Source organism: Hydractinia symbiolongicarpus, chromosome 7 (assembly GCF_029227915.1).
Source record: "Hydractinia symbiolongicarpus strain clone_291-10 chromosome 7, HSymV2.1, whole genome shotgun sequence".
NCBI lineage: Eukaryota > Metazoa > Cnidaria > Hydrozoa > Anthoathecata > Hydractiniidae > Hydractinia > Hydractinia symbiolongicarpus.
The window spans coordinates 14,192,778-14,210,833 of record NC_079881.1 but is presented as its reverse complement, the minus strand read 5'-3'; the positions used below and the strand labels follow the sequence as shown (position 1 = coordinate 14,210,833).

General features: G+C 38.6%; 1 protein-coding gene across 1 annotated transcript; it reads left to right on the top strand.

Annotated features, from left to right (window-relative positions):
* The first annotated feature begins 16,255 nt into the window (after positions 1 to 16,255).
* On the top strand, positions 16,256 to 17,736 carry LOC130648515 (uncharacterized). Its single transcript, XM_057454567.1, has 4 exons — positions 16,256 to 16,439; positions 16,608 to 17,336; positions 17,383 to 17,387; positions 17,527 to 17,736. Exons 1-4 carry the CDS (start codon positions 16,256 to 16,258, stop codon positions 17,734 to 17,736), a joined length of 1,128 nt encoding a protein of 375 aa, XP_057310550.1.
* Positions 17,737 to 18,056: the final 320 nt, after the last annotated feature.

Here is an 18,056-nt window from a genome sequence, read left to right as displayed (position 1 = left end):
TATTAATATCTTTTAACAGCTATGTATATATATATATATATATATACATAGCTGTATATATATATATATATATATATATATATATATATATATATATATATATATATATATATATATACATAGCTGTATATATATATATATATATATATATATATATATATATATATATATATATATATATATATATATATATATATATATATATATATATATATATATATATATATATATATATATATATATATATATATATATATATATATATATATATATATATATATATATATATATACATATATATATATATATACATATATATATATATATATATATATATATATATATTATGTGTGTCAGATTCAATAAAATACACGGTACTTTTGTACGACTTTAAGTTTCATGTTAAACAATCATCAGGTACAAGTTACCAAATATTTTTTTAAATCTATAAGATAAAACAAAACAAGCATTAATACAAAATCATAAACATATCTTAAAATCTTGAACTTTTATATTTAACCCACACCGATTCTCTTAACGTTCTTTAACAAGTATTTGTTGTCATGACGACAACAACTGATAAATTCGTTTTTTGAGTTAAGTAATTTCGGGTCGTCAAGGGAGTTCAAAATCACAATTTTCTCTGTTAGACATAATTTGCAATAATTCAATCTGGCTTTAGCGTTCGTGGTTTTGATAATTTTCCAACTGATAATTGGCTCTTTGTTTTGATCTTCCAAGTTCCAAACGTAGCTTGACAATGCGGTACTTTTTCTATACCCCGATGATTTTATATCTCGTTTGTGATTTCGATATCTTTCCTTAAATGTAGTTTCAGCGGCGCCTACGTATATCCTTTTCTCTTCATCTTTGTTATTACCGACCTCTGCCTGGTAAATCAATTTCGATATTAAGCATCAATTTTGCATAGGAAATTCTCCTTTTTTTCTGCAGTTGCATCCAAAAGTTTTATCGATATTAAGCATCGATTTTGCATAGGAAATTTTCCTTTTTTTCTGCAGTTGCATCCAAAAGTTTTATCCGGTGGGAACAAAGTTTGCTTATTATGCCTGGAGATTATCGTGCCGACATTAGTCATGCAGGAGTAGCTGACTTTAATTGTGTTTTTGTTGAATAGTTTGTGGAGATCTGATGTTTCTGGAAAATGTTTTTTGACTAATTTTAACGTAATTTTTCCAACATTTGTGGCGACATTCTTGGAAAAAGGTGGATTGAACCAAATTATACGTCGTTTACGTCTTCTTTTTTCCTGTTTTTCGTTTTGTAAAAGCTCTGCGTCTTCTACTTTTTCCACATATTCTGGGGTTACATTGTGTCCAGAATTTTTCAGGGCGTTTTCGTATAGTTTGAATGATTCTTCGAATATTTCTTTAGATGAACGGAGTTCTGATACGCGTTTGTTTACAATATTTACAATATATATATATATATATATATATATATATATATATATATATATATATATATATATATATATATATATATATATATATATATATATATATATATATATATATATATATATATATATATATATATATATATATATATATATATATATATATATATATATATATATATATATATATATATATATATATATATATATATATATATATATATGTATATATATATATATATATATATATATATATGTATATATATATATATGTCTGTATATATATGTATATGTATATATATGTATATATATGTATATATATATATATATATGTATATATATATATGTATATTTATGAAAACAATAAAATTAATTAACCGTGACTTTTTAAAACAAAAAATCAATTTGAAAAAGCACACAAAAGACAGAATAAAAATAAAATTTTAGCAAAAGTTACATGTTACTGCGGCTGTTTCTTTAAGAAAAACACACCAACTTTGTCTGTTACAGACACACGGTACTGGCGTATTAATACATAGACTAGTCGTTAGCCCGTGGAAAAATCCATGGGTTCGCCCGTCCTTTATATTTACCCGTTGCAACAACGTGGATAAAAATATATCGCATTTGATATTCGTGTTTCCGTAACATCATTTTTTAACTCAGCGGGGGGTCCGCGCAGAGACAGACAGACGACGGCTATTATTATAGAGACTAGCCGGGAAACCCGACGTCGAAACGCCGGGGTAAGCCACAAGTGAAGGTGTGACCCGGTTGAACATTCTGTGGAGCGCTTTATAAGAGTCGGAAACTGTGCCACACGATGAGATGGAGCGCTTTAGTACAGGTATGCAGTATGTCCTAAAATAAGTGAAGCACATACACCTTTGTAGTGTTGCGACTGTAACATATTTTTCAAAAAATAACTTTCCTGCAAAAAAAGCTGAAATAAAAACAGAGTTTACAAACCGTTGTTACACCGTCATAACAAAAACAATCGGTCAATATTATTTTATTTTGCAGAATAATTGTCTGTGAAAGTTAAACAATTAATCGTGACACCGAGCTGAGCGCTAAGTACAGGTAAACTGTGTCGCACATGCGTTTAGGCTTAATACCCTTTTCAAAAAAACTGAATATATTGCAGCTTTGGTCTACAAAACACAGGATACACTCTGTTGAAACGCCGGGTTAAGCCACAAGTAACTTTGTTTCCCGGCGTTAAACACCCGAATTAGTGATTAATAACCGTCAACTGTGCAATACATTCAGGCAAGTATGTAGTAAATCAAGTAAAGCGCACACAATTTATGGTGTTTCCGGTGTAATAAATTTTGCAAAAAATAACTTTCAACATTTTAAGCTGAAATAAAAACACAGATTAAAATCTGTTGTTATCCCGTCACAGCAAAAACAATTATATATTCGATATAATTTTTTAAAAACACACAAAACAGCTCGTTGTTTACACTGGACCGAGCTCTTTGTACAGATACACTGTGTCGCACAGGAGTATAGACGTAACACCATTTTTCAAAAAAATTTATCGCAACTTTGGTTTTAAAAGAAATCAGTGAACAGCCTGGCTTAACCCAGGGGTTAGTTAAAAAAATTACTCAGCAAATTATATTTTGTAGAATAAATTTTTATAACTGTATTATGACTGTATTTAGCATAATTATTATTAGGAATTTTGTTGGTAACCAAACTGTATTTGGCTACTTTCATTTTTTAGTTAGAGGTAGCTAAAGAGCTAATTAGATAGCCACAACACCAAATTCGAATGAATAATAGTATACCAAACTGAATAAAAACGTCAAAAGAATAGGAATATATAAAGTTAATTTAGCTAGCTAGCTAGCTAGCCAAGCCGAATCAAAAGCTACGTTCCTTGTCAAACTTTTACAATCGATAATTTAAGATTTGTGTGTGGTTAAAAAAACGTAAAAATATATGTGCCTTAACATTTTAAAACAAATACTACAAAATTAAAAAGCTTAGCTAGGGAAGATAAAAAGGTCAAACAGATCTGCAAACTTGACACCCTCACTTTCAAACTGAAATGGCCTCCGTAGCATGTTGTTTATCCGGTTCTGGCGTGATTATTATTCTGAAAATAAGCATTGTCCAGCCGAAAAAAGGAGGTCCGTAAAAATCGGGCCCTGCGCTATTTTTCCGAAAAAGCTGTGCGCAACCATTTTGAACAGACAGAATACGGCTATTATTAAAGAGACTAGCCGGGAAACCCGGCGTCGAAACGCCGGGGTAAGCCACAAGTCAAGGTGTGACCCGCCGTTGAACACTATGTGGAGCGCTTAATAAGACCCGTAAACTGTGATACACGGTCAGGTGTGTCGCTTTAGTACAGGTATGCAGTATGTCGTTAATCGAGTAAAGCGCACACAAACTATAGTGTTTGGGTTGTAGTGTATTTTTGAAAATATAACTTCGCTGCAACTTAAAACTGTAACAAAATAAAAACACAATTTACAACCATTTGTTACCCCGTCGTAGGAAAAAAATAACTTTCGACAACTTAGGTAAAACAAAAACACAGATAACAATTCAATGTTATCCCGTCAGACCGAAAGCAGCTGGCCAACCTTCTTTTTTTTCAGGGAATGTTCCCGGAAAAAGTTCAAAAAAATGTTAAGCTGAGCGCTTAGTATAGGTAAATAATGTGTACAGGATACAAAGTACTCAGAAGAAAAAAGGATCAAAAGGAGACATACAAATTTCAAACCATCACTTCCAAACCAAAATGATCTTTGTAGGGGTAGCATGTTTCCTCCGTCAGCATGCTGAAGCCGCGAGGCACTTGGATTGGTCTATAGTGAAAATGGAGCCTCGTGATTGGTCTATTACGCGTTAGCGATAAAAACAAGTCAGTAAAAACGGGGTCTGCCGTGGATCAGAAATAAAGCTGCAGGGCCGCGGGGATTTTCCGTATGTCTCGCTACTTGCTCCGCCATGTTGCGCAGAGTCAAACAGACGACGGCTATTATTAAAGAAACTAGTCGTTAGCCCATGAAAAAATACACGGGTTCGCCCGTCCTTTTAATATACCCGTGGCAACAAAGTGGATAAGAATATATCGCATTTGATATTCGTGTTTCCGTAACATCATTTTGTAACTCAGCGGGGGTCCGCGCAGAGACAGACAGACGGAATACGGCTATTATTAAAGAGACGTCGAAGCGCCGGGGTAAGCCACAAGTCAAGGTGTGACCATGCGTTGAACGCCCTGAGGAGTGCTAAATAAGAGTCGTAAACTGTGCCACACGGTCAGGTGGGTGCTTTAGTACAGGTATACAGTATGCCGTAAATCAAGTAAAGCGCATACACCATTATAGTGTTGCAACTGTCACATGTATTTCAAAAAGTAACTTTCCCACAACAAAAGCTGAAATAAAAACAGAGTTTACAAACCGTTGTTACTCCGTCATAGCAAAAACAATTAGTCAATATTATTTTATTTTGCGGAATAAGTTTCAGTAAACGTTAAAAAATTAATTGTGACATCGGGCTAAGCGTTTAGTACAGTTAAACAGAGTTGAAGAGGCGTGTAGGGACAATACCCTTTTGAAAAAAATTTCTCGCAGACTCTGTTTAAATAAAAACACAAGAAACAGAGTCCATTACCAACACAGGGTTGGGCGGTTAGTCCAGGTAAACAGTGTTGCACACCCGTACAGACGTGATTCCCCAGAAAGTTTAAAAAGTAATTGTCACAGTGGGCTGACCCCTTAGTACAGGTAAACCACATCGCACATGCTCTAGGCGTAACAGCTTTTCCAAAAAAGCAGTCCATTGTTAACACTAACCTAAGCACTTAGTACAGGTAAAATGTGTCGCACATGCCTATAAGCTTAATAGCCTTTTCCAAAATACTTCAGTTTAAATAAAAACACAGGAAACAGACCGTCGTTTAACAACACGGGATAGGCACATAGCACAGGTACTCTGTGTCTCATTAATAAACTTTTGACTTTTGCTAAATTTTATATTACAGTAAAGTGGTAGCTAATTACTTAATTGCATTTAGTATGAAAAAGATTACTTAAAAATTCTGTTGCAGACAACTGTATTTGGTTACTTTTACATTGGGTATTGAGGTTGCTCACAATCTCCAGTATATTTATACCCTTTGAAACAAAACGTTTAAAAATATAAGCAGGTCGAACAACAAAATAAAATAAAAATGCAAAAGCTGTAACAAAATGGAAGGTGTCTAACAACGGTTATGTAAAAAGTTAAATCTGCTAAAACTATATACTTGCTTTGCCATGTCAGAAGTACACCAGGGATGATAGTATACCAGACATTAAGGAAAATCGTTAAGTCACACAAAAACGGTTATTGCAAAATTTCCACAATGTACAGTTTGTAACGATCATACCAAATCAGCTATTTAGTCTATTGCATGCGCAAACGTACCGTGCATGATAACAATGCAGCCAGCGTTTTCGAATTTCAGAATCTATATAATAATACGCCAGTTCCGTGTCTCTGTGACAGGCAAAGTTGATATCCTTATTTTGCTTTAATGTCGCCGAAAAATGCATGTCTAATATGCTAAATTTTCTGACGTTACGGCGCGACGTCAATAACACTACTTTAACGTCAATATCCTATATTAAATTAATGAAGCCATTACAGTGCACCTAAAACTTTGAGGCTAAATAACTTAGAAACGAGGTGGTAACGTCAATAATTTTTCACAGCGTGGCTAACTAGGGACCACCTAGGACCAATTTGGGTAAGTTTCCCAAACCTGGGTCACCAAGTTCGTTTCGGAATGGACGGGTTAATGACGCCATCTAAAAACCTTCAAACCTTAATATCTTTGCAACCGTTTAGCTAGAGTAGGGAGGTAATATAATCAGGTTTTAGGTTTTCGACGGTCAAACCCCTATTAAAAAACGCTGCTTTTAGACCCCTAAAAAATCTGTGACGTCACAGATTTCATCATGCCTCAAATGAGTAAACAAGTCACGTGACATCATGACGGCACTCGGCAAAACGCTGACATCATCAAAAATGACGGCACTCGACAAAACTGCTGACATCAACAAATCTGTTTGAGTAGGGAAATTCCCTACTCAAATTGCGACCGCTGTTAGTTGAATCTCTTTAATAATAGCCGTATTCCGTCTGTCTGTGTGTCCGCAAAGCAGCGTCTTGTAACGGAAACACGAAATTTTCAAAATGCGCACGAATATCAAATGCGATATATTTTTATCCACCTTGTTACGACGGGTAAATTTAAAGGATGAGCGAACACGACGGGCGACCCCGTGGATTTTTCCACGGGCAACGACTAGTCTCTTTAATAATAGCCGTATTTTGTCTGTCTGTCCGCGAAAGCGGCGTCCTGTAACGGAAACACGAAATTTTCAAAATGCGCACGAATATCAAATGCGATATATTTTTATCCACTTTGTTTTGACCGCTCGCGCGTGGAACACCATTCACAACGCCTGATTCTTTAAAAAAAAACCAAGATTATCGCGACCAGAAAGAATCCAAGATCTTCGCGGAACGAAGGCCATTTTGATAATGGTCGTGTTTGTGGTCAGTGTGTGAGGTTTGTAGGCCTGTTTGACTTTTTTATCTTCTAAAAGCCTTATATATTTGTAATATTTGTTTTCTGTTTGTTTTCAATGTTAGGATAAATATATTGTCACGTTTTTTAGCCACGTACAGATCTTAAACGCACCAGTTTTAGGATGTTTGGCTAGGAACGAAGATTAGCTAGCTATAGCTACTAGCTAGCTAGAGCCTCACTTATTGCTATTCTGTATGGTATAAGAGCTTTTTATCCTAGCCAACATTTATTTTTATGTTGAGGCTGTGGCTATTTAGCTAGCTCCTTAAAAAGTGAAAGTATAAAAATGCAGTTTGGCTACAACAATATTCTTAAGCAATATATAATTTTTATGCTAAATGCAGTTAGCTAGCTAGGTATAGCTACATATTTTATTATTTTTCTGCAAACTTTTTCTGCAAATGAAATGGTTGAGTGATTGTTTTGGCTGGACAGGCTAACGACAGGCTGTTCCCTTTGTTTTTATTTAAACCGAAGTTGCAATGAACATTTTTGGAAAAGGGTAATATGCCTTATGCGCCTGTTCAACTGTGTTTAACTGTACTAAGCGATTAGCCCAGTGTTAAAAACAGACTGTTTTTTGTAAAAGCCTGTTACGCCTATGGGCATGTGCAACACCGTTTAGCTGTATATACTAAGGTCAGCCCAACACTGTGACAATTAATTTTTAAACTTTCTTGGGAATCACGCCTGGACTAACCGCTCAGCCCTGTGTCTGCGAGAAAGTTTTTTCAAAAGGGTATTATTACTATACGCTGTACAACACGGTTTAACTGTACTAAGCACTCAGCCCAGTGTCACGATTAATTTTTTAACTTTTAAAAAGACTTTTCCACAAAATAAAATAATATTGACCGATTGTTTTTGCTATGATGGAGTAACAACACTTTGTAAACTCTGTTTTTATATCAGTTATCGTTGCGGGAAAGTTATTTTTTGAAAAATATGTTACAGTCGCACACTATAATGGTGTATGCGCTTCAAAAGATTAACGACATACTGTATACCTGTACTAAAGCGCTTCACCTGATCGTGTGGGACAATTTACGGCTCTTATTAAGCGCTCCACAGAGTGTTCAATGCCGGATCACACCTTCACTTGTGGCTTAACCCGGCGTTTCGACGCCGGGTTTCCCGGCTAGTCTCTTTAATAATAGCCGTATTTTGTCTGTCTGTCCGCGAAAGCCGCGTCCCGTAACGGAAACACGAAATTTTGTAAATTACGCGCCGATACCAAATGCGATATATTTTTACCGACTTTGTTTTGACCGCTCGCGCGTGGAACACCATTCACAACGCCTGATTCTTTAAAAAAAAACCAAGATTTTCGCGACCAGAAAGAATCCAAGATCTTCGCGGAACGAAGGCCATTTTGATAATGGTCGTGTTTGTGGTCAGTGTGTGAGGTTTGTAGGCCTGTTTGACTTTTTTATCTTCTAAAAGCCTTATATATTTGTAATATTTGTTTTCTGTTTGTTTTCAATGTTGGGATAAATATATTGTCACGTTTTTTAGCCACGTACAGATCTTAAACGCACCAGTTTTAGGATGTTTGGCTAGGAACGAAGATTAGCTAGCTATAGCTACTAGCTAGCTAGAGCCTCACTTATTGCTATTCTGTATGGTATAAGAGCTTTTTATCCTAGCCAACATTTATTTTTATGTTGAGGCTGTGGCTATTTAAAAAAGTGAAAGTATAAAAATGCAGTTTGGCTACAACAATATTCTTAAGCAATACATAATTTTTATGCTAAATGCAGTTAGCTAGCTAGGTATAGCTACATATTTTATAATTTTTCTGCAAACTTTTTCTGCAAATGAAATGGCTGAGCGATTGTTTTGGCTGGACGAGTAACGACAGGCTGTTCCCTGTGTTTTTATTTAAACCGAAGTTGCAATGAACATTTTTGGAAAAGGGTAATACGCCTTATGCGTCTGTTCAACATTGTTTAACTGTACTAAGCGGTTAGCCCAGTGTTAAAAACAGACTGTTTTTTGTAAAAGGCTGTTACGCCTATGGGCATGTGCAACACCGTTTACCTGTATATACTAAGGTCAGCCCACCACTGTGACAATTAATTTTTAAACTTTCTTGGGAATCACGCCTGGACTAACCGCTCAGCCCTGTGTCTGCGAGAAAGTTTTTTTCAAAAGGGTATTATTCCTATACGCTGTGCAACACGGTTTAACTGTACTAAGGCTCAGCCCAGTATCACGATTAATTTTTTAACTTGCGCAAAAAGTTATTCTGCAAAATGAAATAAAATTGACGATTGTTTTTGCTATGATGGAGTAACAACACTTTGTAAACTCTGTTTTTATATCAGTTATCGTTGCGGGAAAGTTATTTTTTGAAAAATATGTTACAGTCGCACACTATAATGGTGTATGCGCTTCAAAAGATTAACGACATACTGTATACCTGTACTAAAGCGCTCCACCTGATCGTGTGGGACAGTTTACGGCTCTTATTAAGCGCTCCACAGAGTGTTCAATGCCGGATCACACCTTTACTTGTGGCTTAACCCGGCGTTTCGACGCCGGGTTTCCCGGCTAGTCTACTTATAATAAAGAGAAATGAGTTGGTTCAAGACTGCAATTAGTAAATTATATAGCGCTGTCTCAGCGCCAGTAGCAGCAACTCGCGACGCTCTTGCCGATCGCCTGAAGAGTGTACGAGACACTGTTACTTCTTATTATAACAGAGTAAGGGAACAAATTGCTGGAAGGACGACGCTGCACGATGAAATTGAAACCGAAGCGCGAGAGGATTTTTACGATGCTGGAGACATACAAGACGAATACAGCGGAGTCGAAGACATCAAGCACATGTTCCCACAAGAGAAAAAACGATCTTAAGGCGTCGAAAACATTCAGCATATTTTTGACGAAAATGACACACAGATGTTGGAAGACAGAAATCGTGTCAAGACATGGCGGTTCAACAAGAACCTTAATCAGCCACTGGCGGAGGCCATCATGCGAAAAGATACGCCCTACATAGATATGAGAGTCAAGGTAGTCTACAGTTTTGCTTGCACCATCTACGAAGCAGGAGGTGGCACGGCTCCGTATCACAAGACCAAGGGAAGCGAAGTATCGCTTACGAGCCTAGCTGACATCGAGGCCTTTGTCGAAAAATGTGAAATGCAGCGATTAGATCTAGGAGATCATGAGTTTACGGGGAAGGCGTACTTGCCACCAGAAAGAACAATCGAGACCCCAGGATCGTATGAAGGGAAAATAGTCTTCCAGCATGTGCAGATCAAGATCATCTCTAGGAGGGAGCCCTTGTTAAGTTGTGGACCTTTACCAGACTGGTTGCGGGGGAAAAGGTGCATCTACAGCTTTGACAAGGAGGATGAAAGAACCGACAATTTGTGTGTCTGGAGATGCCTGGTCGTACACTCACGTGAAGATAAGAAGCAAAAAGAAAAGTACATTACTCGGCCAGCTCTCGCACTAGCACGCGAGTACTACGAGAATCCCAAACTAAAGAGGGAAGATGTACGTGCTACGAAGCTCGTTGACTTTGAGGGGATAGCGAAGCGCTTCAAGATCAATATCAGAGTCTTTGAACCGAAGACAAACTCTGAAAAGGCACCCTGGAGACTCGTGTACGGTCAGAATAAGTATAGAAAGGGACTGAATGACATCAACCTCGGCATGCTGGAAGGGCACTGTTTTTACATTAAAAAGATAGATGTTTTAACACAAAACTGGGAATGCGAAGCCTGCAAACAGCGATTCACCAGAGTTGAAAACCTAACAAGGCATAAAAAGAACGAGTGCGAGGGAAAAAAGCCGACTATCATCTGCAAAGGCAAGAAGGTCAAGCGCATGCCTAGCAAGTCAGAGAAGGTCTTTTACGGTGAGGGCTTCAGTTATGACGCTTGTAAATGGCTCGAACACATGTCAAGAAAAACTGGAAGGCATACCCATCACGCGCTGTGTGGGCATGGAGGAGAACGCGTGATTCGCTGCAGGGAGAAAAAAAATGAGGTCTACAAGGTAGACGGCTATGAACCTCAGACCAGGACAGTCTATAAGTACCACGGTTGCAAGTGGCACGGATGCCCCGGCCAAGGAACAAACAAAAATCGATATACGGCCACCAAATCAAAGGAGGAAGGCATCCGAAAACTTGGCTACAACCTCGTGACAGTGTGGGAGTGTGAGAGCCCACCCAAAGCCAAGAGGTACTTCAAGAAAAAATTTAGACCCTACCCTCACTACATCGTGTTTGATTTCGAGGCCCTCATGCTCCCTCTGAATCAGCGACAAACATCCGATCTAACATACATCTCGGAGCATGTGCCGGTCAGCGTCGCTATTCACGATAGTCTGAACGGAGATCCAACGTTCTTAGAGCACGATGATCCTAAGATCTTGGTAAACGGTTTGTGGAGCAGCTCGACAAGAAACACGCCCTCATCGTGGAAGAGGTAGAGAAAATGTACCCGAGACCCAATGATTTTGACATGCTTCCAGATAAGACTCAGAAGGCATGGAACGAGTGGGTAAACCAAGTGGCCGTGATCGGTTTCAACAGTGGCAATTATGACCTGAACATGATCAAGCGGTACTTTGTCGATGAAATTGTCAGAGGCGATAGCGAAAAGATCAAGGTGGCGAAGAAAGATAACAACTACATGTTCTTTACTACCTCGAGGTTCAAATTTCTCGATATCAAAAATTTTCTCTCTCCTGTTATGAGCTATGACCTATGGTGCAAGTCTCTGGATTGCAAGCTCGAAAAGCTGGTGTTCCCCTACGAGTGGCTGACGAGCTATGACAAGCTAAACCACGTCGGCCCCGTGGATCACGAACACTTCTATAACAGTCTTATTGGTAAAAACACCCTCTCTCTTGATGAGTACGAAACATTCCGTGCAGAGTTTTACAAGCGAGGCTGCGTCACCATGATGGACTGGTTGCGTGAGTACAATTTAGCCGACGTGGAACCTTTCATCGAAGCCGTGGACAAAACAAGGCAGCAGTACTACGACGACGGGAAAGACATTTTGAAAGACGCGGTAAGCATTCCAGGCGTATCGATGCGCTACGTCTTGAACAAGTCTCTACGACTGAACCCATAGCTAGAGCTCTACGCTCCAGGAGAGCCGTGCAAACACAAGTGTGAAAGCAAACCGTGCAAAGGGGTGGGCTGCGAGGCGTGCAAGAAAGCTCGAGAACAGTGTAAAGAGTGTGAGGGTAACTTTTGCGAGGTGTGTAACGGTAGGCCATGCGAGGGTTGTGGTGGAAAGAGAAAGAAAGGTGAGAATTGCGAGACTTGCAAAGGGAAAAAATGCAAGACATGCAGGGGTAAAAAGTGCAAGACATGCAAGGGAAAAAAATGTGCAGGGGGATGCAAAGGAAAGAGTTGCAAGGCGTGCAAAAAGGTGCAAAAGGCTTGCACTGAGTGCACAAAGAATGAGGCGTATGAACTGCTTCAAACGGGCATGGTGGGAGGGCCTGCCATCGTGTTCTGTAGGTACCACGAGAGAGACGTGACGGGTATCAGATCTCACATCTACCAGGAGCCACGGAAGTGCAAAACTGTTTTGGGGCTTGACGCGAACCTACTGTACCCGAGTACGTTGCTGAACTACTTTCCATGTGGGAAGGAGAAGCTGATCAAGATCAACCCACCCACGGCTGAGCACAACATCAGACTGTTGATAGAAGGGGTGCAAAACGGATCCCTCTTTGGTTTTGCGCAGGTCGACATCGAGGTCCCGAGGGAGCTGTATGACAAATTCAGCGAGATGGCTCCGCTATTTGTGGTCAAGGAGATACCCGACGATCAAATCCCCGAGCACATGCACGAGTACCTAAAAGCAACAGGGCGGAAGCGTGTTCCAGGTACACGTAAGCTCCTAGGGTTGATGAAAGCTGAAAAGATCTTGCTGTTCACAATCTTGCTCGAGTGGTACCTTGACCATGGCTTGAAGGTGACAGCGTATCACCAGTTCATCAAGTATGAACGAGGTAAACCGTTTGCGTGGTTTCCGGAAGAAATTGCGGATGCACGACGACAAGCCGATAACGATCCTAACAAGCGTATTGCTGGAGATACGGCAAAGCTGAAAGGGACCCCGTTCTATGGGAAAATGATCGAAGATCAAGCGAGGCACGCGAACACCACCTTTACGAGAGATGAAAAGAAGGTGGATGCAGCGATGAGATCGCCGTACCTTGAAGATCTTGAAGAGATAGGTGATGGTTACGAGATCCGAGAAGGAAAGAAAAAGGTGCATATCGACAGGGCGTACCAGTGCGGCATTGCGGTGTACTAGCTGACCAAATTGCGCATGCTTGAGTTCTATTACGATTTTTTGGATAAGTACGTGGATCGTCGGAATTTTGAATACGTGTATATGGATACGGATAGTGCCTATTTTGCCATCTCTGGAGAAGAGTTGCGAGATGTCGTTCGCCCTGAACTGCTTGACGAGTACGACAAAGACGTGAAAAACTGGCTCGTCACTGATAAGTACTCGAGTCGAACAGGAGGGATATTCAAACCGGAATTTATCGGGTTTAGGATGATCGCTGACTCAATCAAGTGTTACTTCGTCGAAGGGAAAGAGGGCACAAAGTTTTCGTGTAAGGGGATGTCGAAGAAGCAGAACGCTATGACATGGGAGAGGTATAAGAACGGGTTGAATGGCTCTATAGACATGGCCAAAAACGTAGGTTTCCGGGTGCGCAACCGGGGGATGGTTACGTACGAACAAAACAAGCTGGGCCTCTCGGCGTTTTATGACAAGCGGAAGGTACTCGAGGATGGCATCCACACAGTACCGCTAGAGTTGTAGGTCGCGTTGAAAAATATTTTAAATTTTCAGACAACTTTAAGTCACTCCTCTTCAGTATAAAGCGGTAGCAACAAGATAAAACTCATTTGCCTCATCCATTCAAAAATGATAAACATTTTTGAATAAGCAAGAAGTTTTCTGTATGACGTGCAAACGAGCTAACCGGTGATGCGTGAATTTTTACACAGGTAGTACTCAAAGTGATACTGAATAGTTTTATACGAAGCTCGAATTATAGTAAAATTGTGGGAGCAGGCTTAGATCCTGGCGGAAGGGTAGGAGTGCGCGGGCGAGATTACGTCCTAGCTGGAAGCGGCCGTCTCGCCCCGGTTTCTCCCACACTGTGCCACGACGGGAAAAATTGTGCCAAAATGCCGGTTAAATGTCAGTGCTAGGAACGGCCTCTGAAAGTGCTCACTTAAAAAGGTGGGTTTCGTTAATGCGTAGTACAAGCACGACACTCTGTATAAAGAGCAAGTACGCTAAGCCTGCAAAGCAGGAAAACACTGAAAAACACCTCGGATATGGTGAACCAAAGGCTCTTAGTGGTATACTCACAGAATCAAAAACCCTCTGGGTTCAAACAATAACAACAAAAACAACAAAAACCTAGAGGGTTCCCTTGCGAGGGTTTTGTTTTGAAAAATAAAAATGATGAACGACATAGGCCTCACTATAGCAATAATTCTTCCGTACGTCTTGATCGTGCTCTACTTTTTGCGCTATAGAAGGGTATTAATAAAGATGAGTGAGACTACAGCTATATTTGATGTTGTAGACACGGAAGCCTTTCAACCCAAAGAAAAACCTATCGACAAACGTCAAGCTTTGAAAGAAGCTATACGCAAAGGCAAACAGCATCTCTTGCCGAACAAATGTACTGAAAGCTTTGCTGACAAGGCTCCAGATGAGGTTCAACGAGAGCTCCACGATAAGGGAGAAAAGACCGCCAAGGCACTATCTTCACATGCGATTAGCATGTACGCGAAGGCCGTAGGTAATGTTGTTCAACTCGATAGTGCGGAGGGTCTGGAAAAAGACATCGAGGAAGATCCGATTATCAAGGACTCCATTGCAGATTTGGGGATCCTTGTGTACTCTGCCTTTGGAAAATTTCTAGCGCCAATCTTGGTTGCTGCTCATACCATTAATCACACTTTAGCTCATGTGTCCAAGACAGATGAAAAGCGAGATGACGAACAGCAAGAAAAAATAAAAAATAAAAATAGATGCTTTCAAAAGAGCGGCTCTTTTAAAACTGGAATCAGTGATCATCATCATCTGATTTTCACATTTTTTAAATCGTCTCTTATAAAATGTTCACCTAAATATATAAGATATAGAACTTTCAGAAATTTTCATCGCACAAATTTTGAGTATGACCTTTCATCTGAGTTATTAGCTATTGATCAATCTAATTTTAATGCTTTTCACAACGTCTTCACAGACGTTCTAAATAGACATGCACCGGCAAAAATTCGAGTAGTAAGAGGTAATCAAAAGCCTCACATCACTAGAAATATAAGGAAGGCCATCATGAAACGCTCTTACTACAAAAATAAAGCTAATAAATCAGGTTACTCTAAATATATAAAGCTTTATAAAAAACAAAGAAACATTATTGTAAATATGAACAGAGCAGTAAAGAGATCATATTTTCATTCCCACGGGACCAATTCCAAAGACTTTTGGAGCTCTTGTAAACCTTTTTTTTCGAACAAATCTCGCGGTAGTGAAAAGATTTCTTTGTTAGATGATGTTAAAAATGAATTCATCTCTGATGAAAGTGAAGTAGCGACAATGTTTAATAAATATTTCATAGATTTAATAAGGAAACTTGATTTAAAACCCTGGAAATCCAAAGTGGCCTCTTCAGTATCTCTAAATGAACTTGATTCTATCCTTCTCCATTATGCTGATCACCCTAGTGTTTTAAAGATCCGTTCAAAAACGAAGAGACACTTCTCCTTTTTACCTGTTAATCCTGAGGAAGTTCATAAAGTAATACTGAGCCTAAATGCAAAAAAGGCAGTCAGTGGCCCAATTCCAACGAGAATAATTCAGATAGTTACAGACAAAATTTGCTTGCCACTTACAAACTGCATAAATTCTTGCATCACTGACGGTATGTTTCCATCATTACTGAAACTATCTGAAGTTATTCCCGTTTTTAAAAAGGGTGACAACTCTCGGAAAGAAAATTACCGACCAATTAGTATTTTAAATAGTTTTTCTAAAATTTTGGAACGGCTTCTATTTAATCAGATTTCTAGCTATTTTCAACCAATATTTTCATCATTATGATGTGGTTTTAGAAGTAAATATAGCACCCAAAATGCTCTATTTCGCCTAATTGGTAAATGGCATCAGTGCTTAGATAAATCTGGGGTGGTGGGAACTGTCTTAATGGACTTGTCAAAAGCATTTGATTCCATAGATCATGGCCTTTTAATCTCAAAATTGGCTGCTTATGGTTTTGATAGAAAAAGTCTTTACCTTATGAAAAGTTATCTCTCTGGACGTTTTCAAAGAACCAAAATCTGCAGTTCTTTTAGTGAGTTGCTCTCAATTGTTTCCGGCGTTCCACAAGGTTCTATTCTCGGTCCACTTCTGTTTAATATATTTATAAATGACTTATTATAATTTATTGAAAAAACTGATATTTGCAACTTTGCTGATGATAATACAATCTACACTTGTGGATTTCAATTAAATGAAGTCATTGCTGACCTTCAGCATGACTTAAATAACGTATTAGCCTGGTTTGAAAACAACCAATTGGTTGCTAATCCAGCAAAGTTTCAGATGATGTTTTTAGGTTGTCCACACAGTGATACTTTATCGCTAAGAATAAACAATAACTTCTTAGTCGCATCGGAATCTGTAAAATTATTAGGCATTACTATTGATAGATGTCTCACTTTTAATGAGCACATCTCTAATCTATGTAAAAAAGGAAATAGCAATGTCAGATGTCTTTACAGAATAAGACGATTCATTAGTTTTGAACAATCAAAGTTATTGCTTAATTCTTATATTTTATCAATATTTACCTATTGTCCCATTATATGGATGTATTGCAGTGCTGTGCAGTATAAATTAATCATTTCAACACACAAACGTGCATTGAGAGCTGTAACAAAAGACTATCATTCCAGTTATCAGGACTTGTTGGTAAATTGTAACAGTGTGCAAATTCACGAACTGCATTTACGTATAATCTGCACAGAGATTTATAAAACATTAACAGACGAAAATTCGTCATTTATGCAGTCTTTTTACGCTATAAGACGTATCAGTTACAATTTGCGCAGCAAAAATAGTCTACTTTTACCATCCACAAGTTCAACACGCTTTGGTACTAGATCTTTTTTATTTCGAAGTTGTTTGTTATGGAACTCTTTGCCTGACAGAGTGAAGAGTTCTCTCTCCATCAAGAGTTTTAAAAAGGAACTAATCTCACTTAATCTTTCAGATCTCTGCACATGTAGGCTTTTTTTTTTTTTTGTTTATTTATTTATTTTTTGCTTTAGTTGGTGTAAATTAGTATTTACTATTTACTATGTAAAACCAACTTTAAATAAATGAAATAATAAATAATAAATAAAAAATAAAAAGATGGGAAACAGTCTTTCGAAGTTTCATATGAGCAATCGTAAAAATATTGATCGTATAAGCAATGGGAAAATGGGCAGAATAAAGCACGGTACACAGATTGGTGCAGCATTTACGGTGACTCCCACTCACGCGGTTGGGTAATCCTGACACCAGAAGCTGATCGCTTTCCACCACAGGCGTGTAATTTAGTGAGGACTTCGTATAAGAACGCGATAAGATACGCTGGCAGAAACGGTTTGAAGGCCTCCAGATGTATGATCAAGATCTAGCCGTCTTGATGTAAAAAAAAAGAAATGGGGAGCAGTCAGATATTTAACAAAATGGAAAAATTAAAAAGGCAGCATTGGATGGCAGACGAAGACGAGTACCAGAATGTTCTAAATAAAACTGCGACGCTAGCCGAACTCTCGCAAAAGCGGAAAAACCACGCATACGTAGAGGAATTTCTAAAAGGGTGGGAAGCCCTGTTTGCGTACGGAACCTACACATCGGAAGGAGAGGTAGACTCCAACTTTTCAGCATCTGAAACTTGGAACCTGATGCAAGATCCTGAAGACGCACATCTTGACGGCAAGACGAAAAGTTTCAA